A 20,058-nucleotide genomic window follows, 5' to 3' on the forward strand; every position below is an offset into this window, starting at 1 on the left:
GCATTTCATCGCAGCAACAGAAATCCTAACAAGTCTTTTCTTCTTCTGGCTCACTGAGCTAGTCAGACACTTACAAGTCACACTCTGCCCCACGTGAGCGACAGTCAGCCTTCTCCCATGCTCCAGAAGAGGAAAAGCCTAGACACTTCCTGGGAGTGAACCACTAGCAATGCTAGATGCAGCCCCAGGGCCCAGTTTCTCCCGCCTATGGGGCGGAGCCACAAATATCAATGGCCTTCAGCTTAGGGCCTTTGTGGAGCAGGTCCTAGGCTCTGCCCCCACCCGAGGCCAAGATTCTCTGGATCTAGGGGCGGGGCCGGGTCCCGGGTCCATCCTCTCAGCCTAAGTCCCCAGGGTTGGCTCTGGGTTGGCCATGTAGGGACCTGGGATTCGTCCCTCAGTATGGCCTGCCTTCGGGCTCTGGAAAGAAGAGGTGTCCCAAGCTCTGCCCCTTGGCCGGAACCTCAAGTTCTGGCCCTTGGGGCGGAATAGGTCCTAGACTCCGCCCGTCTGCCACCGTCCGAAGGTTCGGAAGGGAGGGCGTGCCCTGAGCAGACTCCAAGCCTCAGCCATAGCCTGCAGCTTCTGAAGGGAGGAGGTGTCCAGGCTCCGCCCCTAGGGGCGTAGTGAGGCCCAGGTCCGGCCCCTCTCCTGCTGCAGCTGGTTCCGGCCCGCTCTCCCACGGGTCCCGCCTCGCAGCCGGAGCGTCCGGAGGACCGCTCAGGGGGAGGAGCGCAAAGTCGGCCTGGGTTCTTGCTTGCACCCGCCTGTGTGCTCCGTGCTCCGTGAGCCCCGCTGTGAGCGGTGAGTACCATGCGGCCCCGGGGCGTCCGTGCAGGCCTTTCCCACGGTACAGACCCGGGAACACCCGGCGATCTGCGGGGAGGCCGTGGAGCTGGCTCCTAGGGTGACCTCTCTGCCCGCTCCCCAGCCTGCGTCGCTTTGTACTGGGAGTGGCTCTTCTCGGCGCCCCGAGAGTTCTCGCCTTGGTGTGCGGGCCGCACCGCCAGGGTGTCAGTCTGCGGGGCCCGGCCCACGGGATAGAAAGGAGCGATTGTGCCCGGCATGTTAGAGACCCCAACACAGGGGAGAGACAGGTGGAGTGAGGGTGAGAGACCCCTCAGTGGAAGGGTTGAGCATAGAGTCCAAGGAGATCGATTGAGGAACCTAAGGAGAACTGGACAGTACTGCTCGGCCAGGCCAGTGCACTAGAACCGCACATCTCCCTGCAGCACGCATGACAGCCTCCAAGCAGAAGTTGCTTAACTTCTGGATTTAACACCGGCTGTGCACCTAAGGAACCTTTGTTATATAGATTGTACCTATTGATATTTTGTCGTGTATAAGTACAACGAATAGACATTTAATATACTTAATTCAGAATAGACCAATTATATTTCACATAACGGTGTGTGTGTGTGTGTGTGTGTGTGTGTGTGTGTGTGTGTGTGTGTGTGTTTAAATCCTGTATTTTCCCAAACACTGTTAGGGCATTTTTTAACCTTTCTACAAACCTCTGCTTCGAGGAAGACACTCAGCCTGTTGCGGTATGACATGTCATGTAGTTTCTGTATACTTTCAAGTATATCATTGAAAATGTAACATTGTGTTGTTTAGAACTGGTGTTGACAGTCCAGATACTTGCACCTGTGTTTCTCTGCAGCGTATTTTAAAACTACTGAGGCAGCCCATGCTTAGAAGGCATAGTTCACTGGGTTTGCCACTTTGTTTATGGTTCTTCCGCTCAGCACCATGGAGCTAGTTAACCTCTGATAGATACTCAGGAGCACTGTGGACCTCACTTCAGAACTGAGTACGAGATCCCCACAGATGGTGGTGACTCTTGGCTTCTGCAAACTCAATGCCTTTCATGTGTGTCTTGGTTGTTTCTATGTAAACATCCATTTCCATGTAAGCATCGGTTTGCTGCATTGATGTAGCAAACCAGACCTGTGGGTTCGGGAGGTGTGTATGACTAGGCCATGCCAAACGTGTAGGGGTTGGTGTAAGCTTACCAAGTAACTGAGAGGTCATCTCTAGAATGTCAGGTGGCACGTTTTTACCTCCTTTCCCCGATGTTCAGTTCTGTCTGTGGTTTCTAGCTTTGTATTTGTTGAAGTATGTGTCCCAGTCTCTGAATTCTGCTACTTTCACATTCCTGGTGAGCTCTGTGTGTGGTCCTTCCTCTGACACTAGAAAGCAGATGCCTAGCGTGTCGGTGTGTGATAGATGGAATCCTGCTTTAGATTCTTCCCTTTGTTGCATGCTGTCTACATAAATTTGAGATAGAAAATGTATACATATTATCATTCATATATATACATATGTATATATGTGTATATATATAGCAAACAAAGTTCTTTATCTTCTACCCAAAGAGGCTATTGTGTTCGGGTAGAACAGCTTAAGCACTTTGGACAATACATTAGAAATTATTTCTGCACACGCTGTTGCTCCCACAGTTGGGAAAAGGGGACTGGGATCTAAACTCTGAGCACTTGTGTTATAGTATAAGACTTCACATTGATGCTGGAGTCTCCCTTATTTGTCCCTGGAGTAGATCTATATCTCATCCCCAACTCTTCTGGACCTTGGGAAATTGATAATTTTGAAAGATGAAGGGCCTGTCTGGAAGTCAAGAGCATAGGTGACAACTGTTCCGTTGAGATAATTTCCTCTCTGTTTGTGTACATGAAACATGGTCATGTAAGAAAAGCAATATCCGCTAGTAAAGTGTGCATTGAAAGCACATGCAAAGGAAGCCAGAGGCCTACATGGGAAGACGACAGTTGAGATAAATGGCATTTATTACCATGTGCCTGGCAAACAACATTCTTTGTCTTGTTTTCTCCATTCTTCTGTATTGTAGGAGAAAATACCTCTCCATGGGGTGGCTATGGTCTGGATAGGGAAATCCCTTCCAACCTGTGTCTGTTCTTGGCTTAGCCTTGTGGAGCTTCATTGATCTCTCAGAACCTTAGTGTCCCTGCCTTTACAACTAGGCTGTTGATAGTAGGAGTCCCAAGTACCCATGGTTTCCTGAGAGAGATTCAGTGTTTGTGTTTGTTTCTTCTCAACTCTGTGTTCAGCAGTGTTACATTTCTGTAGCTTGGAATAGGCCATGATGAGAATATTTATTTACACCATGGAAGTCATCCAGCACTTCATGTCTGAGCTTTTTCTACCCAGGAACAAATTGCTAAACATTTACCAGCACACTGCTGCTGTTGTTGGAGCCAAGGTGCATCTAATTTGTTTGGTTTCTTTTCTTTGGCAAAACCAGACCCCGTGGCTTGAACAAAGATACAAGGTATGGGGTGTTTATTTTGAATTTTCCAAATTTTTGATAAATGGGGGCAGGGGAGGCTGTATTTAAAATATACTGATATTGATCAACATTTTGTCTCTCTCTCTCTCTCTCTCTCTCTCTCTCTCTCTCTCTCTCTCTGTGTGTGTGTGTGTGTGTGTGTGTGTGTGTGTGTGTGTGTGAAAAACCAGACAGCAAAAACCACAGCCATGCAGTTCTGCTGCTGTTCCTGTATGAAAGTAGCCATGGCATTGTATAAGCAAAGAAGCATATCTGTGTTCACATAAAACTTTATTTACAAAACAGGCACTGGGCCATAGTTTACAAACCCTTATACTAGACTATATTGTAAAGAGGAGCCCTGTTTCAAAAACATCTTCTATGTCAAAAAGGAGATTCTTTGGGAATTCTGGGACTGGAACCTCCAAGATGGACGTATATGGAAGTTGAAGCTAGAGAGGACTTAGAATCAACCATAGGAGAACATAAGTAGGTTCGCAGAAGGACTCCCTGGCATGCACTGTGAGTGGGAATCCTTACTCCCAGCTTTCTGGAGCTGTCTCAGATTTATCCTGGGGTAGATGGACCCGCCTTCTAATACAGTGTAGGCTTTAACTGTAGGCACAAAAACAGCAGCATCTCTAACAGCTCTCCTAACTTCGGGGACAAGGACAAATCTTCCTATACATGTGTATATTCTAATATTTATTATATGTGTTATATATACACATTTGTACACATACATAGGTATGTGGATATTTGTTACCTGTATACATACATACATACATACATACATACATACATACATGCATACATAAGTTGTATTCCTATGTGATCTCACACCCAGGAATTTAAAGCAGCCTCAGAAATGGAAAACAAACACTAAACTATTAGCAGTTGCCATTTCTAAGTAGGAGAGTGGGATGAAACCAAGTCAGGAGCCTTTCCCCTCCTAGTTTCTGTAATATCAGAACCTCATCTGTCTTGTCGGCCTCATAGTTTGTTTCGCAACTTAAAGCAAAAAAAGTAAATTCAAACAGCTTATGCCTTAAAGGGAGATGGGATGATTTCTGTGGTAGGAATGCTCCTACACCACACACCCCCAAATCAGGCAAGTGTCTTAGGGTTCTATTGCCGTGAAGAGACACCATGACCATGGCAACTCTTAGAAAAGAAAGCATTTAACTGGGGCTTGCTTAGTTTCACAGGTTCAGCCCATTATGATTATGACCGGGAACGCCACGGCATGAAGGTGGACATAGAGACAGACAATCAGATCCTCGGGCAGCAAGAAGAGGAGAAACTCAAAGCCCAACCCCAATGACACACGTCTCCCAACAATACCTCGTAATCCTTCTCAAGTAGTGTGACTCCCTAATGACCAAGCATTCAAATATATGAGACCACAGGGCCATTCTTATTCAAACCACCACAGCAAATGACATTGTCACATTTCGGAATGAGTATGTGTAATACTAGTATATATTAACTCAAAATATTCAGAGCAGACCCTCCCAAGTCAAAACATTTTAGTATATACTCCTAGTGTTTGCTAGAGGTTAGAAGTGCTAAAAGTAAAATGGTCGTTGAGGGGCCCTGATGCAAACCATTGCACTGGTGTTACAATGATCTGGTGTGTAGTATTTAAAATAAAAAATCTAAAATGAGTATTTCCAGTGATTTCTATTTTTGAGGAGAGAAAATAAGAGTGTGTGCTCGCCAGGGTAAGAAAACTGGATTGGCCACAGTAATGAATGGATTTCTCTTGGTGTTGGGGTTAACGTGGGTTTTGGATTTTCCTCAACATTGCTTTTTAGAGCTTTGCAGCGTAAATGTCTTCTACATTTGCTTGTGATAAAAGCTGAACTCTGCAGTTGTTTTACAGGTAACCCGTGGAGGAAACAGTTGCTCCATTCTTAGGCTGAGTTACCAACAGGCTGCCTGGCGGCGGGGCTTTGCAGGGTTTTTTCCCGGTGGAGGGAGGAGAGGAGAGCCAGGCATGGGGAACTGAAAACAGGCGCACTGACTGCTGGAGTCACATTGTGCTGTGCTGACTTCCCCCTGGAGTCTACTGCGACCTTTTGTCCGCTTGACTCTGGGACCTTAGAAGGTTCCTTATAGGTTTAAGTGCTGTCAGCTGGCCATCTTCCTCCATCGTTGGGGTGCCTCCCTCTCGCTCACTCACTTGATGTCTCATTTTGAACTCTTTTAATAAGGAATTTTGGGCACACAAGTACGTGGAGAAGAGGGTGATCTGGCTTCGACAGTCTGAACACTACCTAGTAACCAGCCTCATTTTCTTCCATATCCTTCTTCCTCCTTCCTTACCTTCTCCCCATGCCAGGAGTTGTCCTCTTCATGGTCAGCTACTTAAATTAACAACAAGAATAAACACCTTAAGGAAAGAAAAGGAGGGAAGGAAGGGAGGGAGGGAGGGAGGGAGGGAGGGAGGGAGGGAGGGAGGGAGGGAGAACACCTTTCCTTACGGTGCATTGCTGCTGTTAGTTCATTTGTCTTTGAATTGCCTCATGTGAGCCAGGTGGAGCCTCTGTGAGTCCTTGAGCCCTGTGGCCTTTGCTCTTCCCTCGCCTGAGCCAACTCTGGATTTCCTAAAGCCTTCCTCCCATCCCACTTGTGGCTGTTTATCTTCTGGCCCATATCCTACTGTAATTAAATGTGTGCCTATGTCAGTCTTTTCTGTTAGGTTGTAATCTTTGTATAAAAGGTGTGTCTTTTTATCTCCCTTTCTCCTATGGTACCTAGTAATTACCCTAAAGAAGATCCTCAAGAAATGCACACCTGATAACACTCACTGGAGCGGGGCTGGAGAGATGGCTCACCAGTTTAAGGGCACTAGTTGCTCTTCCAAAGGACCTAGGTTCTGTTCCCAGCACCCTCATGATAGCTCACAGCCATGTAACTCCAGTTTCAGGGTGTCCAATGCCACCTTCTGGCCTCTCTACCTGTACCAGGCACCCAAACGGTACACATACATACATGCAGGCAAAACCACTCATGTGCATTAAATAAAAATTTATGAAAAAGAATCAACGGAGCAATAAAATGAGTGTAAAAGAGACGTTTTCAGACATTACCTATGGCTGAGTTAAGTTTCTCTCATTTGCATAGATTTCTGAAAGTCTTAAAGAGTTGTGATGGACCAGTTGTTTGCTTTGCTTCTTTTTTTTTTTTTTTCTCTTTTTTTTTTTTCTTTTTTTCGGAGCTGGGGACCGAACCCAGGGCCTTCCCCTTGCTAGGCAAGCGCTCTACCACTGAGCTAAATCCCCAACCCCTCTTTGCTTCTTTTAAATAAAAATAATTAACATCTGTATCTGGAGCCTTTAGATCTGTCTAATCTTACGATGCTTCTTTCCACTCCAGGAAAAATACTTAAGAATCCGTATCTTATTGGGTCCCTTTTATTGAATGAGAGTGTTTCTTGGCTCTGTTTAATAAATGTGTTTTAAAATATAGATTTAAATCTTTCATAAGAGGAATAGGCTACTTTTTTAGCCTACCAAGCTTCGTGCAGTAATTTGGTAACAATCTCATCAATTACTGTAACTCATGTCATAGAGCTCCCAGAACGTACAGTGCTCAGTGTGTTAACTCACTCAGACATCCCAGTGTTCCTTGTAATGTGCTCAGAGATGTACAGACAGGTACTGTGACTTTAAATCTGCAAACAAACAGTGGGGTTGTTGTTGCTGTTGTTGTTGTTGCTGTTGTTGTTGTTGTTTTAATCTTTAAGAAGATAGAAGAAATTCTTGTCTACCGCCCTAAGGGCCAGTCAAACGAAAGTGCAGATTAGAAACCAAAGAATCGGGGATCAAATGTTACAAACTTGCAGGGACATGAAACATAAAACCACCTTGCTAAGCACTGTTATGTCAGAGCCACTCAGCCCTGGTTCTGACCACTGGATGCTTTATTAACTACATTATGACATCTCATTCTCTGAGTCAGCTGCTCCGTAGACTTTGGTGTCAAGAGTTTACCCAAGCACCCCGATGACTTTGCAGATGTGACTCTCCCTGCACTTCTCTCTCATCCATTCCTGGCCTTAGGACAGTTTGGGGAAGTTTGTCTTTGTAGGACTCGCCTTGGACCATCGCTCCAAATGACGTGTATGGACCACTGACTATTCATTGTCTTCCTCGTCCTTCGTGTGTTAGAACTACAGAGCAGGTTTCAGGTTATGACATGGTTCATGAAGATGCATCATTCTAAGCTGGCCTCCTACTGATTCACTAGTTTGAATCTTTGGTTGAGAAGAAGAACGGTCAGTAGACTTGGTTGAGAACTGCCAAGAGTCTGCCATGTTTGAGAGCTGTACCAAGGAGATGTCGGGACGATGAGAGTCTGGGTTGCACTCTCCAGCCTTGGGAGTCAGGATGTTGCTTCCTGCACTGGCAAAGATAAGGAGTCAGTTGCCTTCATGCTGCTGTTGCCTTTACTATTCACATCAACCCATCCTTTCCAAGTTGCCCCAAATTAAGGAAATTTTAGGGAGCTTGAGACTATCCCGTTCTCACGCAGATGCATTAGAGTTTGAAGGCTGTTTGTGAGTTTAGTTTTCCAAACACTATTTAATGTGGATATTTGTATGTGAAATGATTCTGCCTGTAGCTGGGAGGTTGCATCCTGAGTGCGAGGGAGTTGACTATGGCAGGGGGCAGGGCCTAAGATTAACTCCTAGCCAGGTTAACAACCTGAGGCCTCAGCAGGTGGTCTAACCCTCTGACTAAGATAGTGGCACCTTGTGGATGAGTTGCTCAAAGATTTTATCAGCACTCTGAGGTGTTTGGCAGGGCAGTAACAAACCACATATCCTTGAGCAGTAGCTGCTTCTGGTCTGTGATGTTGTTACTGTGCTTCCCAGCTTTGGTCCTGACCCCACCCACCTTCAGGCCTCAACAAATGCATGAGTAAATCTCCCCATCAGTTCCTTCTCTCGTACCAGGAGGCATTGTAGTATGGTGATGTTATCTCCAAACATACTAGGTCACATTATCCTAAGACACATGTGGCCCACGGGCCGCAGGTTTGATATTCCTTCCTTAGTCCAAAAAGGCTCAGACACCAAGATTTAATGTCACTCTATTATTTGCCACATCTCTGACCTAGTGAAGTGGGAGTCACGTGTGTAAGCCATGCCACATGTGTTCACTGAGCTGGAACTAGAACGTTATTGCCTAAGAGTTTGAGGGACTCCATTTTGCATTGTGGTCCCTATCGCAACACATCTGCCTGTGGCTTCAGAGTAGCCAACCTCCTGGCTGTGATTATGCCCCAGTGTGGGGCAGGAATGTGCTGGTCAGAGAGACAGGAGTCCCAGGTTCTGCAGACTTATGCTGTTCTTGTGGGAAATCATTGAGACGGGAACTTCTTTAGCATGGGTCATTTTCTCTGAGTCCTAACAGTTCTGAGACCCTGACTAGACCACCTTGGACCTCCAAAACCTGGTGAATGCCAAGGTAAAAGTAGCCATGGGAAGTCCCTGAAGGCTACACATACAGCCTTTTGTGGTGATGTCCTTTCTCGTTGCTTAAAATTTAAGTCAAAAGTTCATCCCTATGTAAGTTCAGGGACTTGAGGAAATCATTCAGATTTCTTTAAAAATCAAAAAACAAGTCTCAACTACTCTGCTATATAACACTCCCCTCTGCTCTTCCTCCAAACTTACAGGCAAGCCAGAAACGGTGGCACATAAGCCCCAAATTCTAGCATTTGGGAAACTGAGGCAAGAGGATTGAGAGTAAAAAGGCCAGACTAGTCTAGATTCAGTTTCAAAAAACCAACACACACACACAGAGAGAGAGAGAGAAAGAGAGAAAGAGAGAGAGAGAGAGAGAGAGAGAGAGAGAGAGAGAGAGAGAGAGAGAGAGGGAGGTGGCGGGGAGAAAACAGGAATTTTTAATCCAGCAACAGGGCTGCTCTGGCAAGGAATCCCATCCATAGACTTTCTAGGTCTACGTAATCTGGCTGGATTGCAGACACACTCTGGATTACAGTATGATCTATCTGGACTACAGACACACCCTTAGTACACACCTTTAATCCCTAACAATGAAGGTGAGATGAGTTCAAAGAAGGAAGCAGGCATATTTGAAAGTGATGTCTAATTGAGTGGCAGACAAAGTGATGAATCAGAGAAAGATTTGACAGAATGAGCCAGAGATAGGACAGAGCCAAACTCTTAAAAGATCAGCACTGGTAGGAGAAGAGGATACTTAAAGTAGTGCAGAGAAAAACGTGTGGCCGTTCTAGCCAGGCCATTTTACAAAGGCAGGTGGCAGAGAGAGCAGGCTAGACAGAGGTAAAGACAGAATGAGCCAGAGAATTAGGAGCCAGATTACCACAGTTAATATGAGGCCAGGCCGAGAAATTCAGTGAGAGCCAAGAGAAGCTGGATTGAATCAGTCAGCTTGGAAGATTAGGTTGTATAGAGGCTACAGGCGCATCCAGGCCTAGACTTAGTTAGAACAGAGAAAGAAGTGCTCAGAGCTCAGCCCACACTGTGTATTCTTACAGAGGAAATAAAGTAACATTTACAACACACACTCACTCACATTCACGGACATTCAAAACTGAGAGGCAGCCAGCATAGTTGGGGGTCTCTGCAGGCAAAGCTCACTAAGCCCACTAATGACTGTAGAAACCACAGAGTGAAAATGCGCATGCCCAGAAGAATCAAGGGTTCCCTTCCCAAGCAGAGAATGAGGTAGGTTGGCCTAGAGCTTGACCTCTGACCTCTGCTCTGCTTTCTGGATTACTGTTGGGTGCCCCATGGCTGGTTTCCCTAGACATCTCCAGAATCTATAAATGCTGAAATTCAGCAACATTTTGTGACACTGTTTCAATTAACTGCTCCCCACCCTCCCCGTGATACTAAAAATAACAATGAGCTTTCTGTTGTCTTGATTTGCTTCAGCAAACTTAAAATGAGTTAACTGGGTTTGTCTTTGAGATACAGGTACAGACCCTGCCCCCTACAGGATTGGGAAGCCCCAAAAAGGAGAGAACGTGCCAGGCATTGCTGTGGCCTGCCCCTGTCCACCAGATCATGACGACATTTACAGAGCCTGTGTATATCAATGACATGATCATTTCTGTGTTGCATACCCAGAATTTCCAGTGTTGTTCAGTAATGAGCTAAAAAGAAACAGTGTAGGGGACTGTCAGGGAGAGGAGGCTGGGAGGGAGTGGGTGGGTGGTAGAGCACCCTCATCAAAGCAGGGGAAGATAGTGGGTGTCTGAAGGGGAAACCAGGAAATCGGGTAACATTTGAAATGTAAATAAAAAACTATTCAATAAAAGAAAAGTCAAGGGCTGGAGGGATGGCTCAGTGGTTAAGAGCACTGACTGCTCTTCCTGAGGTCCTGAATTCAAATCCCAGCAACCACATGGTGGCTCACAACCATCTGTAATGGGATCCGATGCCCTCTTCTGGTGTGTCTGAAGACAGCCACAGTGTACTTATATACATTAAATAAATCTTAAAAAAAAGAAAAAGAAAAAGAAAAGTAAAAAAAAAAAGTTGATGAGTTAAAAAAAAATATGATGAGACATGAACTCAGTAGGAAAATATTAGATTATAATTAAGATGTGGCTCCTTCCTGAGTCTAGCCTAACCTTTGTTTCTCATTTTAATTGTACTGGCTTCTCTGTTAAGTCATTTAGTTACAAATGCCACACACAAGACTCCAGCTTTTAGTTATGTTAGCCATAAGAGGTTTTCATCCGGTCGAAATCGCTTTTACAAATAGCTGGAAGGATCAGAGTTACCCTGTTTTCTGAGAAAATCCATTTCCCACGTGCACCCACAGCACACGAACAGCCCAGCCTTTCTAGCACTAGGACAATCCATGGTGATTCTGCCTTCTTGGAGACATCTGACCTCGGTTCGTGCTTACATAGACGTCCTTGCTTTTTTTTTTTTTTTTTTTTTTTTAAAACAAAAAGTTGTTTATAAGTAGCATGATGTTTACACACCAGTCAGTTTGGGAATGGGACCAATTAATTCCCCTTTAAATAGAAAGAAAAAAACGAAGGCCAGCTTAGCTGTCTTTCCAGTGAACTGAAGTAAACCCTGAGCGGGACGACTGACTGGAGCTGGAAGCTGTGAACAGTCAGGCTGGACACATTTAGAACGGACTATGGGGGAAGGTGGCCATGGCCAGCAAGCAATGCCAAGGGAAGCGCTCCCTGCCATCGCCTAGACTATAACTGTAATCTGCTCTTGTTATCTCTGCGTGCCCCAAGTGAGCAATCCTGAGGGGTGCTGTCTGTGATTCCTACCCTATCAGGCTTGGACAGAACATGCAGTTCCCAAGAAGCTGAGATACTGCCCCCAAACAAACACTGAAAGCCCCAAACTCTGCACTCGCCCCTCTACCAATAGGGCTCTGTTTTGCAGGATCACTCCTCTGCTTCCTCCTCTGAGGGTGCAAGGGTAGTGTTGACCGTAGGCCTCTTTAACGTGAGGCAGCTTGACAGGATTCAACTCTGATAGTGAGCTGGAACGTAGGCCTAGTAAAACCGTCGGCTGGAGTCCAGTCGAGAAGATGCAGCCTGTTTCGTTTGTTCAGGTTTTTGTTGCTTTTTTTTTTTTTTTAAACCCTGATCTTTGGCAGTTTGTTCCAAATAAATGTCTTTGGTGGACAAAACCAGCATGCATGCTTTGGTCCTGATGCCACTTAGACTGTGGCTCAACATGCCTTTCAGGCAAGGGCAATGGTTTGGCATCCATCGTAAGCAGTACTCAGCCTTTCTCTGAGATTGCTGCTCAGATATGGAAGTTTAGTCAAGGGCCACACATGGCAAAATACCTCGGCCTAGATGGACGCTTTGCTCACCGTTAAACCAATGAGCCTCTTTTCTTGCTGTTGTAGGCCGTGAGGCTCTCAATTTTGTAAGCGCAGAGCCAATCGTGCAACACATTTTAGAGCTTTGTTCATGTAAGGGAGAATCCAGAGTCTTCAGTCTCAAATCCAGATGCAGAGCAAGGGCTATCCCATCCCCTCTGGGGTTCTAGCACTGACTCTTATCAATATTAACATCTCAGTCACATTCCTTGCAGATGAGAACATTTGGTCACCAGAGGCCATCTCAGTTTGTCACCCATTTTGACCTTACTGGCAGATAAGCAGTTTACAAATGAAGAAATTCACATATCTGTCCGACACATCAGAAACATTTAACCTCATTAGCTGTTAAGCAAATATAAAGATTGCTTTTTATCTCTCAAAACTTGGCAAAACAAAAGAACAAATTATCTCGCCTGGCCTGTGCACCTCCGTTCACTGCTGGTGAGAAAGAACACTAATATCACCTTTCCGGGGTGCTTGGGGGAAAGCAGAGATGTAAAATCCTTTCACCTAGCTGTCCTGCTTCTAGGAACTGAAAGCTGATGGTCCGTTAAGTGGATCAGGGGCCTCTAAAGCTCCGAGTACAAAGGTACAGCGTTGTTAGGTGACATCTGCAAACAGCCACGGTCAGGGTGAGCCGAGGTGTGATGAAGGTTAACGTGATGCTTCCTGTGCACACGGGCATCCCACACTGAGGCCACGGACAGTTACCAGTGAGACCATGGAGAACCCAGAACTCCTTATCTGCATAGCTCCGCCTTTATACGTCTACCTGATGTTAGGGTGTCTGTGCCTGATGCTTAGGCATTTGTTTATCTTATGATTTCCTTTGAAAACTCAGTGTTTGTACCCTGCGCTCTCCTGTGCGGAGTGTACTGGGAGAATTCTGGCATGCAGTTCATGTGGCCATCGCCTCACAGTAGGATAGCTTTGAGCCACTCTCCTATCAAATAACTATCTTTACTATTCCAGGAGGTAGGTACAGTGAGGGGTTTCCCGCTGAGTGCAGACGTCCCTTATTAAATCCTGCTCCCACTTGGCCGAGTGGCCAGAGGTGAGTGTTCCAGGGCCCCAACTATTCAGCTAAGCTCCAAGGTGGGCAGGCTCTAAATGGTTGCCTCAGCTTTGCTCTTTAAGATAGCATTGCCCAGTGTTTTGTTTTTTTTTTTTATTTTCTCTTCTCCTTTTGACTTGTTTGCTTTTTCCTCCTGCTTCCGGCACCATTGTATTCTGTGAAACAGAAAAGGCAGCAGCCTAAAACATTCTGTCCTGTATGCTGACTCTTCTCAGTTACCCACAGAAGAAACAGAACAATGTGCTGACCTCTTCCCCCATCCACAGTTCACTCGGGCCCATTCCTGTCTTACAGTGCTCCTATATGCATTTTAGATAGGTAAGACAGAGGAAAGAGGCCAGAGTAGGGCCACAGGAGGGAAAGCACGGATAGAGAGAGGAAAGCTACAACCTGTGTTTACTCAAAAGTTGATAGGGACCCCCTAGCCAGTGGGTGGGCTTCCTGGACAAAGCTGGAGACTTTGGGACAGTTTTGGAGTTTGGGAGACTATGGTAGTACTAGAGGGTTAGGAATGGGTTAGAGTTTGACCAGGGAAAGGGGCTGACCTGGAAGGCATTGACCATGCCTAGAGTCTGTGCTAGATCTGGACCTATTCCCAAGCCAAAGGTCTTTCCCCTTGCTTCCTCATTGAAATGTGGTCATCTGAGGATTTATTGTGGAATTACCAAACCTCTGGGACCTCCTGTATGGAGGTTTGCACAAAGAGTGATGATGAGGGTGGAGCCTTGGAATGCCCCTTGGTTCTTGAGTCCTCTAGAGTATTTCCCAACCTCCAAGCAAAACCAGTTTTTAGTTGCTATAACACAGCTACTATTGTTTTTGACCTGTGGCTCAGTAAAGGTGGGCAGGACATGTGATAAGGCGTGACTCAGGAGAGGTGCTAGAGGAAAGAATCGTTCTGCCATTCAATGCTGAGCTGGTCCTTGGAGATTTCTGGTAGCTCTCTTCAGCTAGGGGCAGGTGGGCAGCCTGGTTGGGCCAGCATTACTCCACAGCAGGAGTGGGACAATGGGAACAGCAGGGTTCAAACCTCACTCTGTCTCTTCCCACAATAAAGACGTTGTTAATAAATCCCTCAGAGCTGCCTTCCCTGCAGATGTGAAGTAGAAATGCTGATGTGCTGCACTAGTGGAGCTCTCACTAGGCCGGCAGAAGATAGCACAGGGCTGCCTTATACACCACTCCCTCCTGATCCCTTTTTGCTTGAGGGATTTTTACACAGCTTTGGGTACAGGTGTAGAAAAAGACATGGACTCCAGGTATTTACTGAAATATAAAGAAATATGTTTTGAAATAAATCTTTGATATATGTGTTAATTTCTCTCTCTCTACACACACTTACACACACAGATACATACACACACACTTACACACACACATACACACACGTACACATGCACATACACATGCACACACACATACACACACATACATGCACACATATACATGCACACACATACACACACACATACACATACACACATACACACACACATACACACACAAGTTTAGTATCTATTAAGGGGAAAGCCAGTTTACAGGCTGATGGGATGAATGTGCTTGTTTTATTTTATATGAAGAACTAAGTCTTGACTGAATATTCGCTACTGCAAGGTTGGAGTTGATTGGTTTCCCAACCTCATAGCCATCGATGCTGAGAATGTGGCTTCAAATAAACATACAGCACACAATGGCAAATGCATGCGGAGGGACATTTCAGAAACTGATAGAAACCGTTGAACTCCTGATCCAAGATTCATTTCATGATTTTTAAAAAATGAAACTGAAGTTAGAAATCAAATTGAACTTTTTAAAAACCAAACATTTTTTTTTTCAGAGCTGGGGACCGAACCCAGGGCCTTGCGCTTGCTAGGCAAGCACTCTACCACTGAGCCAAATCCCCAACCCCAAAAACCAAACATTTTAACATACTGCAACTCAAAGATACACTAATTTGGTACTTACAAGAACAGTAGTAAGAAACATTGAGACATTTTATTTTCCATATCTAAATCACTCTATAAGAACAGAAAACTTTGACTGCAGATCATGATATACAGTAGTCTTGAGTTTGAGCTGATGTGCTGGCAACATCGGTTGGGGTTGTGTGCTGTAACGACATGCACATGTGTGCACACGTGTGTTCAGGGGCAAGGATGCAGAGAAACCGCTCTGCACGGCTTGGGTGAACACTGCCAGAACCACCTCAGGATCATTACCCATTTAATTTTGAGTTGATCTTTAGTAGTTGGTTAGAGTGTTCCCACCCACCCCACATGCAGTTACACGATCCTATACGGAGTATTTGAGAAGCTTGGGGTACTCAGCCTGGTGCCTGCTTCTGCTCAGTGAATAGGAAGCGCTTCCTTTCTCCTCTAATGTCTCCAAGTAGACTTTGCTTTGTGGCCATAATACTGTTAGAGTTGCCAACTTAATAAGTAAAAGGAGTCAGTAAGAACTCTTTGTACAAGCCAGTTTCTGCCGGAGCCGTATTGGGCACTGCATCCATCCTAAGGACCTGGCTCTGCAGGTCTGGTGGAAGTAGAGGGAGTCACTCGAGGACCAGTGTTACACCGAGGGCATCCGAGAGCAGTGCTGAGGAAATCAGCTGATTGGCCCCCACTGAATGGCAGTAGATACAGGTACAGGTTAGCAATTTTTGGCTGGCTGCAGGCACCTAGCAGCTTTAGGACATGATATGGAGATAGAAACTATTCGGAACTTAAGAGTATCTGAAGAGAGCTGGACAGATGGCTCAGTGGTTAAGAGCACTGATTGCTCTTGCCAAGGTCCTGAGTTCAATTCCCAGCAACATGGTGGCTCACAACCTCTGCAATGGGATCTGATGCCTTTATCTGGTGTGTCTGAAGACAGCTACAGTGCACTCACATATATAGAATAAATAAATAAAATGTTTTAAAAGAAGAAAAAGAGTGTCTGAAGGAGTGACGGACAGTTTTGCTCAGTCCTTTGAGTGTTTCCCACACTTCCTCTAACCGTAGACCTGGAGTTCTTCTTTGGTCAATTTATTTTTTTTTCTAGGCAGGAAAAACAACAGGTTTATCGTTGGAGTTGCAGTCATGTGGGGCAAAAAAATTGAATGTGGGACTGGCAAATCCAAGGGATGTAGCGGTGTGGCGTTTGTAAACAGATGCCTTCTTCAGATTGATTAATCTCAATTTCATGAGCCCAGAGGTTCACACACTGCCTAAGTAGACAAGTTCTGACGTTTCTTACTAAAGAGTATTGACTTGGTTGGCTCCCCGCTTACTAAGGCACACCAACCAGCCTCTGGCATTTGTGTGATGCTTTATCTTATGCTCACCCTCTCTTCAAAAAGGAAAGCCACAAGGCTGGGCATGGGAGTGCATGTCTCCTTTAACTCCAGCTCTTGGTCGGCAGAGACAGGTATATCCCTGAGTTCAAGACCAGTCTTACTGCACAGCAGGCTCCAGGCAGCAAGAACTACACATTAAGACCCTGTCAAAAACAAACAAACAACAAAAACTAAAACCACTGCTCCACTCCACCCACTAATCCCTCCCCCTCCTCACAGCCAGCCTCCTTTTCATGCGCAGCCACCTTCCTGTGTGCTGGTTGGTTTTTCGTCAGCTTGACAGACACTAGAGTTATCTAGTGTGTTCCTTTAGTTACTTTTCTGTTGCTGTGAGAAAGCACCACGTCCAGGGTAACTCACTGAGAAAGAGTCTATCTGGGCTTCAGGCTCCAGAGGGTTGAGAGTCCGTGATGACAGCACAGCCATGGCAGCTGGATCTGGAAGCAGAGAGCTTATATTTTCAACCACAAGCAGGAAGCGGGTTGGGGAGGGGACTGGGAATGGCCTGTGAGTTTTTAAATCTCAAAGCTTCCCCCCAGGGACACACTTTGTCCAGCATGAGCATGCCTCCTAAAACACCCTGAACAGTGCCACCAACTGGGGACCAAGTTGTTCAGGCGTCTAAGCCTCTGGGGGACATTCTCATTCAGACCACCACATCTGGGAAGAGGGACACTCTATTAAGAAAATGCCTTTATCAGGTTGGCCTGTAGGCACGTCTCCGGGCATTCTCCTGATTAATGAGTGATGTGGAAGGCCCAGGCTGCTGTGGGTGACGCCATTCCCGGGCAGGTGGTCCTGGGGTGTATAAAAGAGCAAGCCGAGCGATCCATGGGGAACAAACCAGTAAGCAGTGTTTCTCTGTGTCCCCAGCGTCAACCCTTCCCTCAGGGTCCTTCCCTGACCTCCATCCATGATGGATTGTGACCCCAGAGTTGTAAGATGAAATACACCCCACCCCCCAAATATTGGTTCGGGTCAATGTTTGTCACAACAACAGAAATGCAATATAAAACAGGGTGTCCGGCTGTACTGGTAACTGCTTCTCCCCAAGACTACCTAGTCCAGGCTGAGTACTCATTCATAAAATGCTTCGGGCCTTCTACAGTGTTTCAATTTTTACATTGTTGCTGGGCAGGAAGGCACTTGGCTATAATCCTACACCCAGGAGGCAAAACAGAGTTGCTGGCCTAAGGGCAGAGCTACCACTGGCTACTGTGAGTGACAGGCCAGCCAGGGCTTCGTAGTCAAACCCTGTGTTAAGTGTGCTTCCAAGATTATATTTGAAATATTCGCATGTGCACGATTAGATCTCTCAGTGATGAAATGACGTCTCAAATTAAATCCATTTGTTTACGTTTCATGTATCGTACGCTCCGTGTGTGTGTGTGTGTGTGTGTGTGTGTGTGTGTGTGTGTGTGGTGTGTGTGTGTGGTGTGTGTTTGTGTGGTGTGTGTGTGTGTGGTGTGTGGTGTGTCTGTGTGTGTGGTGTGTGTGTGTGTGTGTGTGTGTGGTGTGTGTGTGTGGTGTGTGGTGTGTGTGTGTGTGTGGTGTGTCTGTGTGTGTGGTGTGTGTTTGTGTGTGGTGTGTGTGTGTGTGTGTGTGTGTGTGGTGTGTGTGGTGTGTGTGTGTGCCTAAAGCCTATCTTGTACACTGTTTGTTAACACACCTGTTTTAGTTGTACCCAGTCACATGAGTTCAGTTATAAAATCTCAGGTTTATGGCATACTCTCGGTACACAAAAGCTCCAGGTTTTCAGGCATTTTAAATGTAAGACGTTTGGGATTGGCAAACAGTTCTGCACTGCACTTTGGATTGATGCACAGATAGCTGTTTCTCTTAGAATTTGTAACTAGTTTTTTGTTTGTTTGTTTGTTTGTTTTTACAACTCATATGTGCTGATAGTCTGAAATGTAAGGATAGTAAAGAACATATAAAACCCAAGCCTTCCTGCTGAGGTCACCAGTCCCAAGAGGGACTCTTGTGTCCTTAGTGAAGAGTTATAACCTGTCTATAGACACCCATACTTGGTGTCCTCACAAACACTTCCACCCTGCACAATATTGTCATCCTGGCATATTGGTCGTGCTATAAATGTATCGACTATCTAAATAATACTTACTCATATAAACTTTGAGGTGAAACAGGGAAAATACTAACTACTGTTATACTTAAATTAAAAATATTAGGGAGGGCCTGGACTGATGGCATAGAGGTTAAGTGTACTTGCTATTCTTGCTGAGGACCTGGATTTGGTTCCTAGCCCCTATATGGCAGCTCACAACTGGCCTGACCTCCGGTTTCAGGGGACCAAACATCCACAGTGGTAGCAGACACACATGGAGCACTTATATTTATACAATATTCAGGCAAACATTTGTACACATAAAGTAAAAGTAAATAAAAATACCAGAGACTAGATTAAAGGAAGGGTGAGTCCCACCTTAGTGTGTTTTGCTCTCAGCTGTGTTGTTGAATGAAAGCTCCTTTATATGTGTGGTGGACCTAGGAATATGTCTTCCTGAGCTAGGGTAGCCGTCCCCTGCACACATGTGGGGAGTTGGAGCCTCACCCGAAGCCCAGAGGAAAGCGGGGAAACAGCGGGAGAGAGCAGATTCTTGGATGCCACGCGCGGCGCATCAGGAAGACGTCTCTAACTGTCTTTCAAGTTTCCTAGAAATGCTGCAGAAATTTAAAAAATAGAAACACATAGAACAGGATCAGAAATCAGGCTCGTGGGTCCCTGCTTCCAGTGCAGTCTCCTCAGTTGTGGTGGCCTTACTGAGGCAGGGACAGGTCACTGGACATATAAACTCACCTGTATGGCCTCCTGGCATCTGCTAAAAGATGAGTCCAACTTCGAGGTCTGTTCCTAACGACAGGATTTCCTGTGAGATGAATCTTTTGTCTCCACTCTTTTGAAGTTTGTGGAAGAATGTTGGAAGGTTGTAGAAACAACAGGGACGGTTCTTGGGCTGTTTGCTGTTTTGAGAAGCTAATGCTGGCCTTCAGTCACGGCTAGAAACGCATTGCTGAGGCTGTCACTCTCGTGCTGGTTCAAGTCCCATCCCACCCCCTATTTTGAAAAGTTAATAAATAAGTGTATTCCATAATTTCTGCAGAGGGTTCAGCTTCCAAAATAAAAATTACCTTCTCTTCTAAAATTACTTTTTATTCGTTCTTTGAGATTTTTATAAAATCTATTTTGATCATCTTCATCCCCCCCCCTTAACCTCTCCCCATTATTTTTGTTTCGCAGAGACACGTGACCGTCAGTAATCATGAAGAATCCATTTGCGCACCTTGCCGAGCCCTTGGACCCTGCACAGCCAGGAAAGAAATTCTTCAACTTGAATAAATTGGAGGACTCAAGATATGGTGGGTGCATTGCTCTGTTGTAATTGCTCTGTCAGCCATTGGTTTCGTGTTGCGTGCCTGATTATGCAGTTACATAGCGTTTAGGAGAGAG

The 20,058-nt window shown here is 45.6% G+C and overlaps 1 protein-coding gene across 1 annotated transcript in view; it reads left to right on the forward strand.

Annotated features, from left to right (window-relative positions):
- The first annotated feature begins 687 nt into the window (after positions 1 to 687).
- Aco1 (aconitase 1) overlaps positions 688 to 20,058 on the forward strand; it is a 55,816-nt gene continuing 36,445 nt past the window's right edge. Inside the window, 2 exon segments of the mRNA NM_017321.2 lie at positions 688 to 804; positions 19,849 to 19,967. Of these exon segments, the coding sequence (NP_059017.2) occupies positions 19,871 to 19,967 (97 nt within the window). The 5' untranslated portion in view covers positions 688 to 804; positions 19,849 to 19,870.

Source organism: Rattus norvegicus, chromosome 5 (genome assembly GCF_021556685.1).
Source record: "Rattus norvegicus strain SHRSP/BbbUtx chromosome 5, alternate assembly SHRSP_T2T, whole genome shotgun sequence".
Lineage (NCBI taxonomy): Eukaryota > Metazoa > Chordata > Mammalia > Rodentia > Muridae > Rattus > Rattus norvegicus.